Source organism: Nannospalax galili, unplaced genomic scaffold, assembly GCF_000622305.1.
Source record: "Nannospalax galili isolate Female #2095 unplaced genomic scaffold, S.galili_v1.0 scaffold305, whole genome shotgun sequence".
Classification (NCBI taxonomy): Eukaryota; Metazoa; Chordata; class Mammalia; order Rodentia; family Spalacidae; genus Nannospalax; species Nannospalax galili.
Genome location: NW_008356258.1, coordinates 10,558,329 through 10,578,467, shown reverse-complemented (window position 1 = coordinate 10,578,467; position 20,139 = coordinate 10,558,329). Strand labels below are relative to the sequence as shown.

The 20,139-nt window shown below is 42.3% G+C and overlaps 1 protein-coding gene across 7 annotated transcripts in view; it reads right to left on the bottom strand.

Annotated features, from left to right (window-relative positions):
* The window catches only part of Fnip2 (folliculin interacting protein 2), a 151,984-nt gene that overhangs the window by 61,233 nt on the left and 70,612 nt on the right, over positions 1 to 20,139 (bottom strand). For 4 of the 7 annotated variants that reach the window (XM_017803532.2, XM_029556732.1, XM_029556734.1 and 1 more), the window contains 5 exons: positions 18,915 to 19,015; positions 18,745 to 18,816; positions 16,451 to 16,551; positions 16,196 to 16,285; positions 14,547 to 14,618 (listed from right to left, as the gene is read on the bottom strand). In XM_017803532.2, coding sequence (XP_017659021.1) covers positions 14,547 to 14,618; positions 16,196 to 16,285; positions 16,451 to 16,551; positions 18,745 to 18,816; positions 18,915 to 19,015 — 436 coding nt within the window. The remainder of the gene's footprint in view (positions 1 to 14,546; positions 14,619 to 16,195; positions 16,286 to 16,450; positions 16,552 to 18,744; positions 18,817 to 18,914; positions 19,016 to 20,139) is intronic. The other 3 variants (XM_008854326.3, XM_017803533.2, XM_029556733.1) reach the window with 2 other exon arrangements.

Genomic DNA, 20,139 nt, shown 5'->3' with positions numbered 1-20,139 from the left:
AAAATTTCTTATCTATCTAGGATATAAACTCTAGTCCAGTTTCACTGATAACCCACATCCTCCAAACTGATATCCCAAGATGAGGCAGGGAAGAACATGGAGACAAGGGAAGGAAAGAAGCCCCTTGCTCCAAAGTGCAGGTAAAGCCTCCTGGCAGCTGAGTATCAAGAATTCCAACATAGGGGCTGGACAGATGGCTAAGTGATTAAGAACACTGACTGTTCTTGCAGAAGACCCAGGTTCGAATCCCAACACCCACATGGCAGCTAACAACTATCCGTTAACTCCAGTTCCAGGGGCTCCAACAGCCTCTTCTGTCCTTGGGCATTGCACGACATGGGTGCAATTACCTACATGCAGGCAATACATGCATACACAAAAAATAAAAATAATAAATAAAAATATTTTTAAAAAAAAGAGAATTCCAACACAATTAACATTTGCTTAAAGCCTTTCTCCATTCCCAACAGTACATCTGCAATTGTCTAGGAATCGCACCAGAAACCTCCTTGAGAGTAAGGTGACATGTCCTAATGTCCTGGGCAAACCTAGTGACTCCTGGTTTTAACTTATCAGATTATGATCCTACCTGAGGCAGCTCCAGAACCACCCTATAATCCAGAGAGAGAGAGAGAGACAGAGAGAGACAGAGAATATGAGAATGAACAGGGGAGGGGAGAGAGAACTGAAACAGGTCTCTTAGCAACCTTCTGAGAATCATCAAAATGGTATATATGGTGAATGTCTACCATTCAGTTGTACTAATGCATACACTCAATCGTGACACTCCCTGAGTTTACATCCACACTTGACTGTGCTTTGCTTTCTTCCTGCGCACCTCTTTCTTTGACCCTTGTACTTAAAAACCACTAAAAATGCCGTTTAATAAAGCCCAACTCTGTTTCACACTGGCTTGCCCTGCAAGTCATTTCTGTATTGAAGCTCTGATTCCTGAGTTTGCCCGAGTCAAGGTCCCTAAAGGATGAAGGGAACTCCGCAGGTTGCCGTGGGTGATAGGCTGGGCTGTGTCTCTGTCCTTGCTGCCACCAAGAAAATTACTCAGTCACTGAATGTCTATTATTCGTAGTCTGGGCTCTAAGAATGAAGAGTCTGTAACAGATTAAAAGCCTAAAACTCTGGTCCTTTCTTCTTCCACACAGTTACTTAGTTGGAGTTCAAAAGGATTTTAATTCAACGATACTGAAATTTATGGGTTAATCTCTACAACTTGATTTCTCATTCCACTTAAAGTCTTGTTTTAGTAAAGTTCTAAAAATTTCTCAGTGGAGTTATCTTCCCTCATATTTATTCCTAGATTCCTTATAGTTTTGACTCATTTGTGTTATTTTTTAATTCTATTTTTTCTTAAACAAATATATAAAAACTTAACTTTACAAAGGAAAGAGCTACAGCATGGCTGGGGATACATTTCAGTTGCTAAATACTTCCCAGGCAAGCAGGAAACTTGAGTTAACCCCAGCACTCACGTAAAAAGCCATGGAATGTCCCTGCAGTCCCAGCACTACGAAGGTGGAGACTCTGGGTCTCTGGGTTAGAGTAGCCAGCTCTAGGACACTAAGAGACCCTGTCTCAACAAACAAAACGACCCAAGGCAGATGGTTCCTAAGAATGACACCCACCCTAGGCCTCCACACACGTGCATGCACATGAGCATGCACACACAGAAAAAACAAGAAAGTGAGGGAGAGGGAGGAGGGAGGGAAAGAAAATGTGGCAGCCTAAATTTTAGGACTGAGATGGAAGTTTGACCAGCATCTGTGAGGACCTGAGGTTTTCCCCTCAGCACCAGTAAGTAAACAAAGAAAGAAATCAATAAACTTCGAAATGTAAATAATTCATTTGAGGAAAATATCAAAGGTCTGGCTTGAAATATGAGAAAAAAATAATGAAGAAACTGAGCTCTGCCCAACCTACAGTACAGACTGTCAAGGTCACATATGTAAGAAAAGCAGAACTGAGCAAGGCCAAGGCAGTAACTCCCAGCATACAAGCAGACATTTTAACTGCAGTGTGAATTTATTTCAATCAATGCTTTAGTGACTGGTCCACATTTCTGTAGACATTGCTTTGTTTTATTTTGGCTTTTGGTGTTTATTTTATTTTATTTTGGTCCTTTTGAGACAGGGTCTACCTGTAGCACCAGCTGGCCTGGAACGCACTATGTAGACCATGTTGGCATTGAGCTCATAGAGATTCCCTTGCCTCTGCCTCCCAAGTGTTGGGATTAAAGGTGTGTGCCACCACACCGGGCACAAACAGACACTTTAAATCTGGACAGTTTATTACTTATACAGGTAGCAAAAAGAATATACCAAAGATGTCAGGTTTCAGTTATAATTATCACATACCAAAAAGACACCAAAAAAAAAAATGGCCAGTGCCCTCAACAGAAGCTGTGGGACACTCACAGTATGGCTAAGAAGTTTTGTATCCTGTAGCCTAGCTTTGAGAGTCAGTGCAGGAACCAATGACAGCCTCCCAGGGGAGTCAGGAGAGTATGGGAGATGACCATAGTTCCTGGGAGGCCTCCTCCCTTTCATGCTCCCACAGGATTCCAGGTTGTACAGCTAAGACTCAAACAGGCTACAACTCAAGCCTTCACCTGTGGGCACAGGTCAATAGGGTGCCATAGCCCCTCCCTTGTGCAGACAACACCTTAAAACTACCAAGGGCTGGAGTTGTAGCTCAGTGGCAGAAAGAGAGCAAGGCCCTAGGTTCAGTCACCAGAACTACAAACACCAAACACCCAAAAGAAGAACGAACTTCCCACTCTTCTCTCCGAGCGCTGTACTGATTAAGTCAGTGAAGGCCAAGGCACAAAGGTCAGCCATGATGGGGCCATGTGGATGGACTTCATCAATGGCTGCTTGTCTGCTGACAGCTTTGAAGCTTCACCCCAGCCTGTCCCCTCCTTCTCATCATCACCCCCTGTCCCCTCCTGCTCCTCATCCCCCGCTTCTGTCCCCTCCTGCTCCTCATCCCCCGCTTCTGTCCCCTCCTGCTCCTCATCCCCAACCCCCTGTCCCCTCCTGCTCCTCATCCCCACCTCCTGCCCCCTCCTGCTCCTCATCCCTACCTCCTATCTCCTCCTCCTGACCCCCACCCTCTATCCCCTTCTGCACCTCACCTCCCACCTCCTGTCCCCTCCTGTTTCTCACTTGGACAAGCTGATAAGGAAAATGGGAGCTTTGCTCTGATGCCAGTGAGAAGTTCTAACCCCACACAGGAGCTCTTAACCGCACACAAGTCCCAAGCTGGTCTCCCCACCCTGTTCTCTCAAGCTGCCTGGCCAGCCTGAAAAGCCCACCCTGCTCCCCACAGAAAATCTTACACTCTTGAAGTCTGCATGTGATGTTATTAGTTTTAACAAATTGAATGTCAGGAGGGAGTCCATCCTGTTTCTGCAGAATAGATGAGACACATTTTATTTGAACACTTGGATAATACCTGCACTTACTCTGAAGGTTCATGTAAAAGAAAATGATTGAAAAGTATTAACAGTTTTTCTCATACTGATCACTTCAAGGGCAGAGAAAATGCAGTTGTGGGAAAAGTATCTTTCCAGCCAAATTTGAATGCTTTGATGAGGAAGAGCTCCTACAGTGGAACTGGCTCCATGATACTGGTCTCAACACCACCCTTGCAAGTCTACACTACTTGATAACTGTGTTCTCAAGACTTCCAAATTTCACTTTCTGTTCCAACCCATCTCTTTCAAGACAGCTTCTTCTTTCTAAATATAGTAGACAACTGGAGAATTTTGAGACACTTTAGCTAAAAAAGCATCTCCTATCTGTCTCCCTTGCCTCCCCTTGCTTTCTACTGCACTGGTTAGTGCTTATTTTCTCAAGTCAGAAACTAGAGTGTTGCGCATGTTCTGCCCACCTCCCTTGGAAATCCCAATCCTGGTAGCTGGTGAGCCCTGCAAATGCTACTTCAGTGTCCTCAATTCCCTCCCAGGCCTTACTTGAAAACTTCTTCCTCGTTTTTAACCTTTTGAGTATATGAGTAAGTTTGTGTGTGTGTGTGTGTACATGCGTGCAGGTGTGCATGCGTGCATGCGTGTGTGTGTATGTGTGTGTATCTGTGCCTGTCAGTCCTCACCTTCCACCTGGTTTGAGACAGGGTCTCTTGAGATTCACTGCTGCATATGCCAGGCTAGTTCACCATGAGCTTCTAGGGATTATCCTGTCTCCACAGCTCATCTTTCCACAGGAGCACAGGGATTTCAGATGTGTACTACCATGTCTAGATTGCATGGGTTACAGAGATCTGAACCCAGGTCCTCACACTTCTTAGCAAGTACTTTACACAGTGTGTCATCTTTCCAACTCCCTTACTTGAATATTTCTAATAGCAATCACTATTAGAATCACTTCTTAAAAAATACCTTTTTAGCTAGATGTGATGGCACAGCCCTGTGATCCCCGCTAGGCTGAGGAAAGAAGACCACAAGGTCAAGGCCTTCCGGGTCCAATTTAGTGAGACCCTGCTTCAAAATAATTATTTAAATTATCAGTTTTTTTTTTTTTAAACATAGAGATGGAGCATGCAGAGGAGACTACAGCAGGAAGAATGTACTCCCCGCCCAACTGTCCTCACTGGCATTGCCCACCTGTGGTATTCCATGAACATGAAAGCGCCAACTCCAGGACTGCTACAAGAAATGCACAAGATGACTCAGGAGCACTTTTAGGACCAGGACATAAGGTATTCAACACTTCCTTCTCCTGTTCCCCAACTTTGGGGCGTGAGAGACAGGCAATGAACAAACAGGTGCATTTGCACACATGCAGGCAAAACACACATAAAAAAAATTGAAAAACTTTTAAACCATAGGATTATTAAAAACAAAGAATGTCTAAGGAAAAGAAGTCTGAAGAGACATGACAACTAAGTGTAACATGTTCCTGGAACATAAAAAGGCATTAGGGAAAAACTTAAGGGAACAACTAAATGACCTACTAGCGAATGCCAATGTGCCCAAATTGCCATAAATGTACATACTAGTGTCAGGATGTTTGTAACAGGCAGGTTGCGGTGGGCAGTAGGAAGACACTGTACTATCTTCCCAACTTTTCTGTAAATCTTAAAACTATGTGCCAAAAATTAAAGCCTATTTTGAAATATTCTTTATCTCAATTCTTCTCTAGACAGAAGTTTAAATTATAGGACTAAAAGAGAATAAACAATGTCTTTAATTCCTTTACATCTTCCATGAGAATAAACAATGTCTTTAATTCCTCTACATCTCCTAAAAGCAAAATGAATTAAAAAAAAAAAAACAAAAAAAACCCTAACACTTGGTGCCCCTATTCTGCCTCAGAACTTGGATCTTAAGGTAGGTAAGAAGGAAAAACATTTGTTTTTGTAACACAGGCTAGACTCAAACTTGTAGTCCTCCTGCCTCAGTCTTCTGAGTGTTAGGCTTGCCAGCATGTACCATCAGGCTTAACCCAGGACAAGAAATCTTAGAGACTAGATGTATTAGGGTTTTCCAAAGAAACAGAACCGGTAGAATGAATATATATGTATAGAGATTTATCAGCTTAGCTCAAAGGATAGAGTCCAAGTAGTCCAACAATGGCTGCACCACACTGGAGAGGCTGAGGATCAGTAGTTGCTCAGTACACGAGGCCGGATGTCTCAGTAGTCCCAATCTGGCATTGAAGGGCTGACGAATTCCAAAAGATCAGCTAAGTCTTCAGTCTACAGCAGCAAGACAAACTCACCAGTGAGAAAGAAGGCAAGCAGCAAGAAGCCAGGCACTCTCCTCTGCCATGGCCTTTAATACGGGCTGCCATCAGAAGGTAACCCCCATATTTAGAGTGTGTCTTCCTGCTTCAGATGATCCAATTAAGAAGATCTCTCTCATTTCAGTTAACCCCAGGTCCGGTCAAACTGACACCCAGGATTAGCCATCACAAGTCTACCCCTTGTCAACCTGACACCCAGTAGCATCTATGTCATGCTTAATTTTCAAGTGAAAACAATATTGAGGTCATAATTTCACCTAACATGATATAACTATCCCATCATACAATGACCAACGCATTATGTATCTTAGAGTAGGTGATGAGGTCTTCGAGGAATGCTTAGTCCTTTAGTGTCTCATAACCCAATATAATCATATAGGGTCACACTTAACCACTTAACACATCTCAATTACACATTCAAAAAACAATAATACAAGTATCTGCTTAACATATATGTATACATGCACAAGCCTATTCTTAACTAAATATGACAAAAATACTCATATCAATTATAATCCACATTTCAGTAACTGGTCATGTGGCCTAAGTTGATATTTGTAACCACCTTCCTCTATCACTCATTCTGCACTTCCTCTGCCATCAGCAAGCACCTCTGCAGGTCTTGGCGCTTTCCCTGGAGGACTGACCCATACTTTCATCCCTGAAGGGTCTGGGCCATTTGTTGTGCTGTCTGGATTGGGTTGTTACAGTTTGCCATTGATCTTAAACACAGGACATGGTAACACCAAAAGTCACCCTAAGGAATCTCGTACCTACCAGATATAATCGTCATTACAACCATTGTGTAGAACAAGTTCTATTGCCCCCTGGTAGTCTGGGTCAATCACCCCTCCTAATACTGTTACTCCTTTCTTAGTGAATTGTGGCTATAGGAGAAACTGTACCATATATTGGATGCTGATTCAAAGCATACACTGCCTTCTGGAGGACCCTGCCCCAGCCCTCCAGGCTATTGCCACCTAATTGGCACTGTAACTGTGTCTTTAAGAGGCCATTCCATTGTTCTATCAAGCCAGCTGCTTCAGGATGGTGGGGAACATGGTAAGACCAGTGGATTCCATGACCATGGGCCCACTGTCACACTTCTTTGGCTGTGATGTGAGTTCCCTGGTCAGAAGCGATGCTGTACGGAATACCCTGATAGTAGATAAGGCATCCTGTAAGTCCCTGGATGGTAGTTTTGGCAGAAGCATTACATGCAGGAAAGGCAAATAATAATAATAAGTGTCTATTCCTGTAGGGAATAAATGCTGAACCCTCCAAGATGGAAGTGGTCCAACTTGCCACCATGTTGCAGGCTAGTAGCCACGGAGAAGAGTGCCATATTGGGGGCTCAGTGCTGGTCTCTGCTGTTGACAGATCTGACATTCATCAGCAGCTGTAGCCAGGTCAGCTTTTGTGAGTGGGAGTCCATGCTGTTAAGCCCATGCATAAACTCCATCTCTGCCACCATGGCTACTTTGTTCATGGGCCCATTGAGCAATGACAGGGATAGCTGAAGAAAGAAGCTGACAGTCCACAGAGCGGGTCATCCGATCTACTTGATTATTGAACTCATCTTCTGCTGAAGCCGCCTTTTGATGAGCATTTACATGAGACACAAGGATGTTCACATCCTTTGCCCATTTGGAGAGATCTAGCCACATACTTCTTCCCTAAATGTCTTTCTCACCAATTTTGCAATCATGCTCTTTCCAAGTCCCTGACCATCCAGCCAAACCATTGGCTACAGCCCATGAATCAGTATATAATCGCACTTCTGGCCATTTCTCCTTCCAAGAAAAATGCACGACCATGTGCACTGCCTGAAGTTCTGCCCACTGTGAAGACTTTCCTTGCCCAGTGTCCTTCAGGGTTGTTCTAGAAATTGGCTGTAATGCTTTAGCTGTCCATTTCTGAGTAGTGCCTGCATAGCGTGCAGAACCATCTGTAAACCAAGCCCTAGTCTTCTCTTCCTCAATCGATGGTAGGGCACATGAAGCCATTGCACGACCATGTGCACTGCCTGAAGTTCTGCCCACTGTGAAGACTTTCCTTGCCCAGTGTCCTTCAGGGTTGTTCTAGAAATTGGCTGTAATGCTTTAGCTGTCCATTTCTGAGTAGTGCCTGCATAGCGTGCAGAACCATCTGTAAACCAAGCCCTAGTCTTCTCTTCCTCAATCGATGGTAGGGCACATGAAGCCATAGGTGCATACTTGAGAACAGGAGGCATCGTAACAGTAGGAACTATAGGCATTTGGGCAACTTCTTCACGTAACTTGCTTGTGCCCTCTGGGCCTGCTAGAACCCGATCACGTATATACCACTTCCATTTGATAATGGACTGTTGCTGTGCACGGCCTACTTTATGGCTTGGAGGGTGGGTCAGATAACACCTAGCTCATGATGGGCAGCTCCTGTCTCATGGTGACTTGGTGGCCCATTGTCAAACATTCAATTTCCACTAAGGCCCAACAGCAGGCTAAGAGCTGTCTCTCAGAGGGAGAATAGTTGTCCTCAGATGAAGGCAAAGCCTTACTCCAAAATCCCAATGGCTTCCACTGTGATTCCCCTCTGGGGGCCTGCCAGAGACTCCAAACAGCATCTTTATCTGCCACTGATACCTCAAGCACCATCGGGTCTGCTGGATCATATGGCCCTAGGGGCAGGGCAGCTTGTACAGCAGCCTGGACCTGTTGAAGAGCCCTTTCCTGTTCCAGGCCCCACTCAAAGGTCACTTGATAATGGGTTGTAGTAACACACCCAAATGAGGAATGTGCTGCCTCCAGAATCCAAACAGGCCCACCAAGTGTTGTACTTCTTTCTTGGTGGAGGGAGGGGCCAAGTGCAACAACTTATTCTTCACCTTAGAAGGAATGTCTCTGCATGCTCCACACCACTGAACTCCTAGAAATTTCACTGAGGTAGAAGACCCTTGAATCTTGGTTGGATTTATTTTCCATCCTCTCATGCGCATATGCTTTACCAACAACTTCAGACTGTCTGCTACTTCCTGCTCACTGGATCCAATCAGCATAACGTCATCAATATAGTGGACCAGTGTGATATTTTGTGGAAGAGTCAGGCGATCAAGATCCCTTTGAACCAAGTTATGGCACAATGCTAGAGAGTTAATATACCCTTGAGGCAGGACAGTAAAGGTATACTGTTGGCCTTGCCAGCTGAAAGCAAATTGCTTCTGGTGGTCCTTACGAACCGGTATTGAGAAGAAAGCATTTGCCAAATCAATAGTTGCATACCAGGTACCAGGAGATGTATTAATCTGCTCAAGTAAGGAAACCACATCTGGTACAGCAGCTGCAATTGGAGTCACTACTTGATTAAGTTTTCGATAGTCAACTGTCATTCTCCATGACCCATCTGTCTTCTGCACAGGCCAAACAGGAGAGTTAAAGGGAGATGTGGTGGGAATCACCACCCCTCCATCTTTCAAATCCTTGATGGAAGCACTAATTTCTGTAATCCCTCCAGGGATACAATACTGTTTTTGGTTCACTATTTTCCCTGGCAGAAGCAATTCCAGTGGTTTCTAATTGGCCTTTCCAACCATAATAGCCTTTGCTCCACAGGTCAGGGAACCAATGTGGGGATTCTGCCAATTCCTAAGTATATCTATCCCAATTATACATTCTGGTACTGGGGAAATAACCACAGGATGAGTTCGGGGACCCACTGGACCCACGTCAGTCAGACTTCAGCCAAAACTCCATTTATCACCTGACCTCCATAAGCCCCTACTTTAACTGGAGGGCCACAATGCTTTTTAGGATCTCCTGGAATCAGTGTCAACTCAGAACCAGTATCCAATAGACCGCGGAATGTCTGGGAAGGATAGGTGAGAGGCGAACAGCATAACTCTTTGGTACTGTAACAAGGTCCTACCTCAAGGGCACCAGCCTTCCCTTCATTCAAGGGGTTCTGGGTCTCTAAACTGTCTCAAGTCTGGAAATTGGCTGACTGAGCGAGATTCTCTATTGCTACAATCCAATACTGACTTCCTGTCATTCGTCCTAGAGCTTTTCTGCTTATATAGATCAAATAAAAACTTAGTAGGCTTCTTATGTATGTGGTCCCTGGAAACACCATGATTGATTAGCCAGTACCACAGGTCCATTCGAGTCATGCCATTGTAGGTATTGTTTTGCCTTTGCCGCCCATTATGATAAGTACGCTCACCTTGTCTTTGGTAATTCAATACTGCCACCTGACCCCTACTCCGAGGTCCTGTTACACCTATTACATTTACATTTAGTTTATGCAATTGAGCAGCAGCATCTCCAACTGTAAGATTCGGCATAAGGAAAAGAGCAAAAACAAAGCTCTTCAAACGTTCTGGTGTCTCTCTCAGTACTTTCCATCTTATAAAATGAATAAAAGGCGTGTCCTCTGGGCCCTCCCATTGTGGAGGACATACCAATTTGCCTGAGCCTTACAATCCCTTCATCAACACTAAGCCAAGGGATATCAGGTATCTCCAGCTCTCTGTCAGTAGGCCATCTTTTTATAAATACCTCAGCCAACCAATCAAATAAACTTTTAACTTTTTTTTTTTTTTTTGGACTTTTTGAGACAGGGTCTCCTTGTAGCACCTTGTCCTGGAACTTACTATGTAGACCAGGCTGACCTCGAACTTACAAAGATCCATCTGCCTCTGCCTCCCAAGTGCTGGGATTAAAGGCGTGCACCACCATGCCTGGCTTAACACCTTTTCTAACTGCAAGAGCTTCCAGTCAGGGGGCCCATGTCAATAAACTCAGTCTGATCCAGTTTTATGTTCCTTCCACCATTATCCCATACGCTTAAAATCCATTCCCAGACATATTCATTAGACTTCTGCTTGAATGAATTAGCAAATTCACTAAGTTCTTTAGTGGTGTAGCGCACCTCCTCATGGACCACACTTTCTATCTCTCCTCTAGGGGCCTGTTTAGCTTTGAGTCTGGTTATAGGTCTAGAGGCAACAACAACTGGGCCCTGAGGGACATCAGATTTGTCTCCCTGAATGGGATTAGTTTCCACAATGGGATTAGGCATGGTGGGGAGGGTGGGTCTGCTAAGGGTGGAGAGATTAATTCATCAGGTGAATCAAATTCCTCAGAGTCTGAGGATTCAAAGCCCTCAGCCTCCTCAGGGCTCTCCCACACATCTCCATCCCACGTGTCAGGATTCCAGTCTTTCCCTACCAATGCCCTCACCTTTACTGCTGACACCCTTTGAGGCTGGGAATTAAATTTGTGTTGTAGGTCAGCCAAACGTATAATAAGGGCTCCAGCTTGATTTTCTGCAGCTTTAGCTCTCTGGGTGCTGGAGAGAAGATTCTCTTCCAGGGCACACTTAGAAACTTTTAAACTTTTGATTCAAATCTGGAGCTTGTCAATTTTATCACTAAGCTCATTGTTTATCTTTATCACTTTATCCAGAGATGCTAGAAGTAACCAGCCAGCATCATTATTTTTCCACTAAATTTCTTGCTCTTCACAAGAGATGAGTTAGGAGATTCAAATGCGTCTATCTCCATAATTATTTCAAATAATTATGCGTCTATCTCCATAATTATTTCAAATAACCACAGATTTCCACTCCATGCTATCTGAAGACTCTGAGTTGGAGAGCTTGCTCCAAATACCAACAAGCCCATTATAGAAATTCATCCTTTCAATTCTGTTTCTCTAGAACCACTCCTGGTACCACAATCTGTATTAGTCAGGGTTCTCCAAAGAAACAGAACCGGTAGAATGAATATATATGTATAGAGATTTATCAACTTAGCTCACAGGATAGAGTCCAAGTAGTCCAACAATGGCTGCACCACACTGGAGGGGCTGAGAATCCATAGTCCCTCAGTCCATGAGGCTGGATGTGTCAGTAGTCCCAAGATGGTGCTGAAGGTCTGACAAATTCCAAAAGATCAGCTAGTCTTCAGTCTACAGCAGCAAGACGAACTCACCAGCGAGAGAGAAGGCAAGCAGCAAGAAGCCAGGCATTCTCCTCTGTCTTGGCCTTTTATACAGGCTGCCATCAGAAGGTAACCCACACATTTAGGGTGTGTCTTCCAGCTTCAGATGATCTAATCAAGAAGATCTTTCTCATTTCAGTTAATCCCAGATCCAGTCAAGTTGACACCCAGGATTAGCCATCACACTAGAATACTATAAGAACCTTAAGCGTTTGTGTGCTGGAGAGCTTTAGTGTCAACTTGACACACCTGGGTTGAGGGAGCCTCAATTAGGGAATTGCCTCTATTGGACTGTCTGTGGCCATGTCTGAGGGACATCTTCTTGATGAGTGATGTGGGAGGATCCAGCCCCCTGTGGGTGGTGCCACCCCTGGGCAGGTGGGCCTGTGTTGCCTAAGAAAGCAGGATGAGCAGAGGCCAGGAGAGCAAGCCAGTAAGCAGCGTTCCTCCATGGCCTGTGCTCCAGCTCCTGCCTCCAGGTTCCTGCCCCGAGTTCCTATCTTGGGCTCCCTGATGAACTGCGACCTGGGAGATGTAAGCTGAATAAACCCTTTCCTCCTCAAGTTGGTATTGGTCAGAGTGTTCTGTCACAGCAATAGAGAAACAATCTAAGACAGAAATTATGCTAAAAGAGTGCCAAATCCCTCCAGAGGTACTGAACTTGTTCCCGCCTGCCTTGACATGGACTCTGGGATTTCAGAGCAGCTCTAGGTAAGCAGACAGCAACTTAAAGAGAACACACCTACCAGAAGAGCAAGGGGAACAAAATGCAGGCAGGCACTTCCGGCCCTCCTCATCATCTCTATTCCTGTGCCTAGCTCATGGGGAACCCAGAAACTAAAAGTAGAGAGTGTCAAACTACCACAGAAAGCTAGTCTTCTTGAACTCGCAAAATTCCCATTGGTCAGTCCCAAGTCCCTTTCATGGGCTTGAGAAACAATGGCGTCTAGGTGCCACAGGTTTACATACTCAGTGTCAAATTGGCCCCCAATTTGAAAAGTCATTTCAGACGCAATTTCAATTCTGAAGAATCAAACAAGTGAGACTTTGGCTTATAAATGAACTAGGAAAACCCAAGCTTCCTCCTAATGATGTTTCTTTGATATCAGTTCTCTCCAAATCTCAATCTCATTTTGGAACAAAAACAGGCACAAATGAAACGATGCTGCAGCAGGACAGAACCCAGGCACAGGAGCACTGCTCATCCTTTTTCAGGAGAAAAAAGCACTCTTCCCACACAAAGTCAACACAGCAGACCCTACTGGCAACACGCAACAACATCAACTAAGCACCACTTTGTTCTGGGTTATGCTCCCCACTCCACACCCCACAGTGGGCCCATTCCTTCTTGCTTTGAAATTCAGCCATACCAAGGCCACCTCCAGCCAGTCCTGCTCACAGGCTCACAAGGCAGAGGTACTGTGATTTTTAATGAACTGAACTCAAAAGTGACCCACAAGGAATAATGAAATTATCCTGAGCAAACATAAACAAATGTAGTTCATTTATTTAGTATATTACATATGTATCATACGTATCTTTTTTTTGTTTGTTTGAAACAGGGTGTCCCTGTATCCCCAGCTGGCCTGGAATTCACTCTCTACATAGGCTATAGCTACAGGGTCTCCCTGTAGTCCCAAGTGCTAGGACTAAAGGTGTGCACCACCATGCCCAGTTACATATGCAACTTTTTATCTCTTCAGATTTTGTTTGAACCAAAAGGAGCTATAAGTGAAAATTACACTGGTCTGATAAATGGAAGTTACATTTCTGACCAAAGGTTCCCAGCCTAACTTCACAGAAATTATTAGGAACGCCAAATGAATCCATTTTATCCATAAATAAAATATTTTGGATAACATGACCTATATATAAACCAAACCAGGAAATTTGGTAGCCATTATCTCTCATTAGCAACTCGGTTGTGGGGGTAGGTGGGGGGTGGGGGTGGGGTGAAGAGGCTGGCACCACCCTGAAGAGCACAGGACCTCTGAGGCAGAGTGATGGCAATAGGAGGTGAGAAATGAGTAAAAGGTCAGGAGGAAAGACATCAAGGCCCAAGACCAGTGCTGCTCAGATGACTGGCCTCTGATAAAACAGTCACAGTCACAGGAAAAATCAGGAGGCTCCTCCTACTTCTCAATGGAAGGTTGCCTGCAGGATCCATATTCACCATTCGAAGTCCCACACACCACCCTGTCCTTGCATTCCAAATTACTAATTCATCACCTTTCTCTTCAAACACAGAACCCACCTCAGATCTGAACTACAAATTAAAAATCAAAAGCAGACTCATGCATAAAAGCAGAAACCGAGGAACTTTAAAGGCAGGTTTAGGGCTGGAAGTAAGCAGAAAGGAGTACCTGAGGAACAGTCTAGATCAGCATCATGGAAGACAGGGCAAGCAGGTCAGCTGGCAGCTGCTCTCACTGCCATAGGTCAGCAGACCTCCACAGACCTGTTCCCTCCTGATTCTATACTTAGTGGTCAGCAAGCAAATTCCCAGCACAGGTGGCACGAGGAAGCTTCCCACCAGGAGAAATTTATCAGCACATAGTAGCTTATATGAATTTGAATATTAGGTAAAATTAGCTTGTATTGTACAATCATTTCTAGATGCTAAACATCATAGTTTCAGCAGATCCTTAGACATTTAAGACTTAGACTACAGAAAGAAAGAAGAAAAGAAGAAGAACAAGAAGAAGGAGGAGGAGGGAGGGGAGCCTTTTCTATTTTCTCAACTTCTGTACCATTAGGGACAGCCAATTATATTAGTTAATAAGAGGAAATACCTGATCGAGCAATACCACTGTCCCTGTCTTCATTCTGTCCTCTGCTTGGCATGTCAACTGGTGTGCTGTGTGCTATGACAAAGATGCAAGGAAAACATTATTAGGCTCTCCAAAGATGAAAAGACACTTTTAAATGACTATAGTAATTTTTAGATTTCAAAGTAGGTCATTGGTCATTGGTGATTGACCTAATATACAATAGAGATTTAACTAGCTAGCAAAATCAAACAAAGAAAGATGGGAAAATAAGAAACAAAACCAATAAGCCATTTCCCCTTCTCTACTGGGGCCTGTAGACTCTTCTGAATAATAGTCAAATCTTAAAAAAAAAAAAAAAAACTTGTATAATAACCTATCCATGCGGTTAATATACTCAACATTCTCAGGGGATATTTTTAGCCATTTTCTTCATTTTTAGTAATATTTAAACAGTACATTATTTTCGAAATGCTTTAAATTAGTTTCCATAATGGCTATAGGCAACTTAGGGAGAGAAATAGATAAAACCCATTCCATAAACTGAAAAATGTTTATAATCCACTCTCTTGGCACACAGAAAAACATTCATTTTCTAGTATGTCTTTCCCCATTTCTTCTCCATATGCACCCATGCAGGGTGTTACTGAAGTTACTCAGAAAAACTCATGTCCTGGTATGAATTTTGGAAAACATGTTTTAGACTTCTAGAAATGCTTCAGAATGACTAAGCTCCATATTTACTAAGCGAGAAGCTAAACACTGTTCTAGTGAGTTTTAAAATGGACAAGAATCCCAGAGCCATGACTGAATACAGTACCTGCCAGCTATCTTTGAAATATGCTTGTTTTCAAAATTTTTAAGAGCATATATATAACATTCTATCATTCAATGTAGGTGGAAGGGTTTCATTTTCACTACGTATCATATAGCCATGGGGCTTAGCATATTTCAAGCTATAAAAAAGAATAGAATAAAAAAGTGCCCTTTGCCTTACTAACACCTAAAATGTTAGTAATGAAGAATCCCCACACTTGTTAATCATGCCAAGACTACAACAGACATTTAATAGCCTTTGCTGGCAAAGCCAGGTAAATGTCAAAACATACACGGTATATCAAGATGACTGTACCTGTAAGGAACCTAGAAATTTCATTTAAATGATTTGAATGAGTTAATAAATGGGGGGGGGGAGGTGAATATATGTGTGAAGGTGAAAGGGTGAGAGAGAGAGAGAGAGAGAGAGAGAGAGAGAGAGAGAGAGAGACTGAAATCTTCCATGCTCTAATTAGATGACTTTTAGAGATACCCCATGCAGGTAACGATGCAAGTGCATAAATGGATAAAAACACCTCAGAAAGTGAAACAGACCACAGTGGCAGAAGATGCCTGGGAAAAATCAGGAAAAAAAAATTAATTCTCTTAGAAACACTAAGGGCTTGTTTCAAATAAAAAATCAGCTTATATTGGGTTAATAGCAAAGACATTTACAACAGAGGTTCATGGGTGAAACTTTCAGAATAGCATGAATTTGACTGCATTTGAAACCAGTATCTCTCGCTACAAAAGCCCTTTGCGTTTCTAGAGAAGAATAAATAGGATTTTTTTCTAAGAACCTGCACAGGATTTACTAACATGTGTGGGCCACACTGTGCTCAGCATTCCACACAAACCTGCAAAGAAAGAAGCACTCCGGGTGAGCCGGAGAGGTCCTCCTTCAGCCACCCCCTGCAGCAGTTTGCTGCTGCACGCCTGCAGTAGACCTAAAGCAGAAACACACAGAAGACGCAAACAAAAGTACACACATACAAATAAACAGATTAAAAATAATGCAAAACTAAACCAAAACACAACAAACTCAAATAAAGCAAAACACACCCCCAATAATGGCACTCATAGAAGAAATCTGTTTGTGTGTCTTGTTTTACCTAAGTTACTTCCAGGACGACAAGGACCCAAAGTATTCTGATTTGTGCTCAGTTTTCCAGCATGAGGATCTTGGTTGATATATTCAAAGCTGTCTTGCAAGCTAAATAGAGAGGGGGAGGGGGAAAGAGAGAAACATCAAGAGGCTAATAAAGTTGTTTTCTAGTAAATTCCTAAATATAGACAACAACTAATCACTTACTCAGTATTTTTTGTTATAAACAATTAAATTTTCATATGTGCCAAAGGGAGTTAAATAGCTATGGTGGGGGTCATTTGTTGGAGAAAAACAAAAACTGTTTGGAAGGGGCCAATTTATACAATTACCTGTACAACTGCATTGCTAACCATTTCGCTGTCTGTAAATGGAATGCCAAGCTCTGTGTTTCAGTGACTGACAGCTTCTATAATGCTATTCATTTTAAAATTTCATTTGTAATTTTTTGTTTCAGAAACTGATACCCAAGAAGTTGCTATTCATTTCAAGGGTTTTAGATAAACACTCAAAATGAAATTAATTTTAACTCTTGGTTAACATCTATGACTATTCACCAACCTTTCTCAGGAGAAAGATAGATTAGAAATGGTGATCCTCTCACTTGTAAAATGTTAGAATTATTCATAAAAAATATGAGTCAAATAGATTTTTAAATGTATTTTTTAGCAAGAAACTAAGTATCAACAATCTGAAGATCATATAGCATAATGAAGCCAAAATAGTTTTTACTTAAATCTCAGCTCAATATTTTATTATATAGGGCATTTGTGTGACAAATATTTAGGTTATCCCAAGGATCAGGAAAAAAAAAATCTCAAAAAAAAAAAACCAGTATCAGTCAGGTACTGTGGTGCATACTATAATCTCAGCACTTAGGAAGTAAAGGCATGAGGATCTTGTATTCCAGGCCAGCCTAGGCTACATAGAGAGACCATGCCTCAACAGCCTCACCAAAAAAATAAGAAATAGACATCAATTCCCACATTGGTTTAAGTCATGACAGTTCAAAAGTAAGCACCCAAACTATTGTTGAAAGGTAAGAAAAGACTTGTTCAATGGTACCAAAATATGCAGAGGAATATATATTTAATTCTCTAAGGCTGTAAGGGAAAACAGATCTCACTTGATCTCTAAGCCTTCCCCTTAAGTTATGTGATTTAAGTTTATACATTTATCAAAAGTGTAACAAATGATTTTTTTCCTACTAAAAAATGTAAGCTGAGCATGGTGAATCTTGTCTATAATCCCAGCACTCAAGGGTTGAGATTGGAAGTCCATGAGTTCAAGACTAGCCTAGGCTACACAGTGAGTTCCAGGTCAGTCTAGGCTATATGAGTTCAAGGCCAGTCTGAGATACATAGTTCCACATCTGCCTAGGCCTATAAAAAAGAAAGTTTACCAAATATCTCTATTTCAAAGTTCAAAATGCATAAAGGAATGTTTCAATGTAGGTGTTTGGACATTTCAGTATTCTAGTCTACACAAAGTATAAAAAGAAGAGGAAAACCAAAAGTGAAAATAAAAAGATTGCATGGCTAAGTACTACCAAGTCACAAAGGCTAACCTGACTGTTTAGGACAGGTGGCCCCACCCTACAGCCGGGAGAAACTTTGTACACTTCAGTCCTTTAGAGGGAAATAAATGAAGCTGGGAATGGTGGCTCACACCTATAACCTCAGTCCTTAGGAGGCTGACAGGAGCATTATCATGAGTTTGAGGAGAGGCTGGGCAAGAAAGTGAGACCCTGTCTTAAAAACACAAAGCAGCCCTCTCCTCTTCTCCCTTTATTTTATATTTCCCTGAAAATTAAAACATGATGCTTGGTAATAGGAACTTAGGGAATGATTGGTAGAGACCCAAAATAAGAAATAACTTGCCAGGATAGGCATATAACTCAATTCACAGAGTATTTGCTTAGCATGCATGAAGCCCTGGGTTCAATCCCCAGCATCCTATAAAACTGGGTGTGATGGCACACATCTGTTATCTCTGGACCTAGGAGGCAAAGGATCAGGAATTCAAGGTCATCCTCAGCTACATACTGAGTTCTGAGTTTGAGGCCAGCCTCGACTAAATGAGACCCTGTCTCAAAAGCAAACAACCAAAGTCATCTGTCTCTAGGGTCACCTGAAAAAGTCAAATGGTTTTCCCTACTTGCTGTTACTAGAAAATGCCTAAAACCCTTTGCTAATCTGTACTTACTTTGCTCCTCATTTCAAAATCTCTTACTCCCCTCAAAGAATTACTCTCTAGAAGCTGATACAAAAACATAGGAAAATGGTGCAAAGCCACACTTACTTATTTGTACTTCCACAGAAGCTACCCATTCTAGCAGAAAAGACTTTACTAATCATCAGTTGTGGAGGAGAGCTAAAAAAAAAAAAATGAGAGGGGAGAAATGTGCTTTTTAAATTAAGAAGTCAACATTACTATTCTACTTCTCACAACTAGAAGAAGGGCAGCCTCACCGTATGTAGTGTATCTTTAAGGTGGAGCCTTTGTAACTCATGGCAACTGAGCCAAACATCATTTCCCCAAGCATGTTGACATCAGAAGCTGGTCTTGTGTACTGCATGAAAGAAATCAAAGTCAAGGTTAGTGCATGGCATAGACCAATGCAATAGAAAGCAGGGTCTGCTAATCCCTGCTTGAGGTGGGTCATCACAACACTTTCTTAAAGTTACAATGATCATCTATTGTAGCAATCACTTCCTTTACTCCTCAAATATTACTGATGTCTTTGATTTATTCTTTATATATAGTATGTTCATACAGAATCCTAGTATTTGATAAAAATTCTTTTTTAATATTATTATGGGAAACAAAGATTATCGCCATCTCCGTTTAGTAACTCTAAATATGAAGGAAACAGGGTAGTTCTTCTTTTGGTACTGAGGAAATTCTGAAAAGAAATACGGCTCCATGTTATTCAACTAAATAATTACTGATGTTTATTAAAAGTTCTGAGTACAAGTAGGACTTCTGTGAAGGTTGAAAAGATAATAGATGGTCTTGGTGTCCTAAAATTTTATTAAATATTTCAAAAGCACTTCCAACTCTTGACCAGTCTCTCTCATGCTTTTTATCTATCTATTCATTTGAAGGAAAAGGGTAATAAACACCAGCTTTTGACCAAGGTGGTCTGGCTCTGCCTGACTGAGTCTGTCTCCTGTACTGGTGACTTCTACTATCCACTTTCCACCTTTCTTCAAATCCAGTAGACTACCATTCCAATTTGCTTTATCAAACTTTTCTTACTTTATTTGATACTGTTAATTACCCTCCTGCTCAAATCCCTTCTCAAACCATTCCCTGAATACGGCAGTGACCTGCATTTCCCACCACTCTTCTGCGTTATTATTTACACAATAATACCTCCTATATCTTTATATCTAGGTCCAGAGGTCTTCTTGAGCACTAAAATGCATCACAATGCACATGGGCACAAGATCTTAGAACCTGTGTTCAGTCTTGGTGACATACTACTGAACAAGACAGATAAGAATGTAAAACAAATCAGTGAGCTACAGGCACACCAGCACAGCCTGACTGAAACCAAACAGTAGTCTCTCAGAATTCCATCCTTTAGGCAGACTCTGCAAGTATTCTCTCAGCTTAAAGAAAACTAAAGGCAGCTTCTTCAACAAGTTTTCCTAAATCTCTTCATTGTTTTAAACTCTAATATGCACAAGT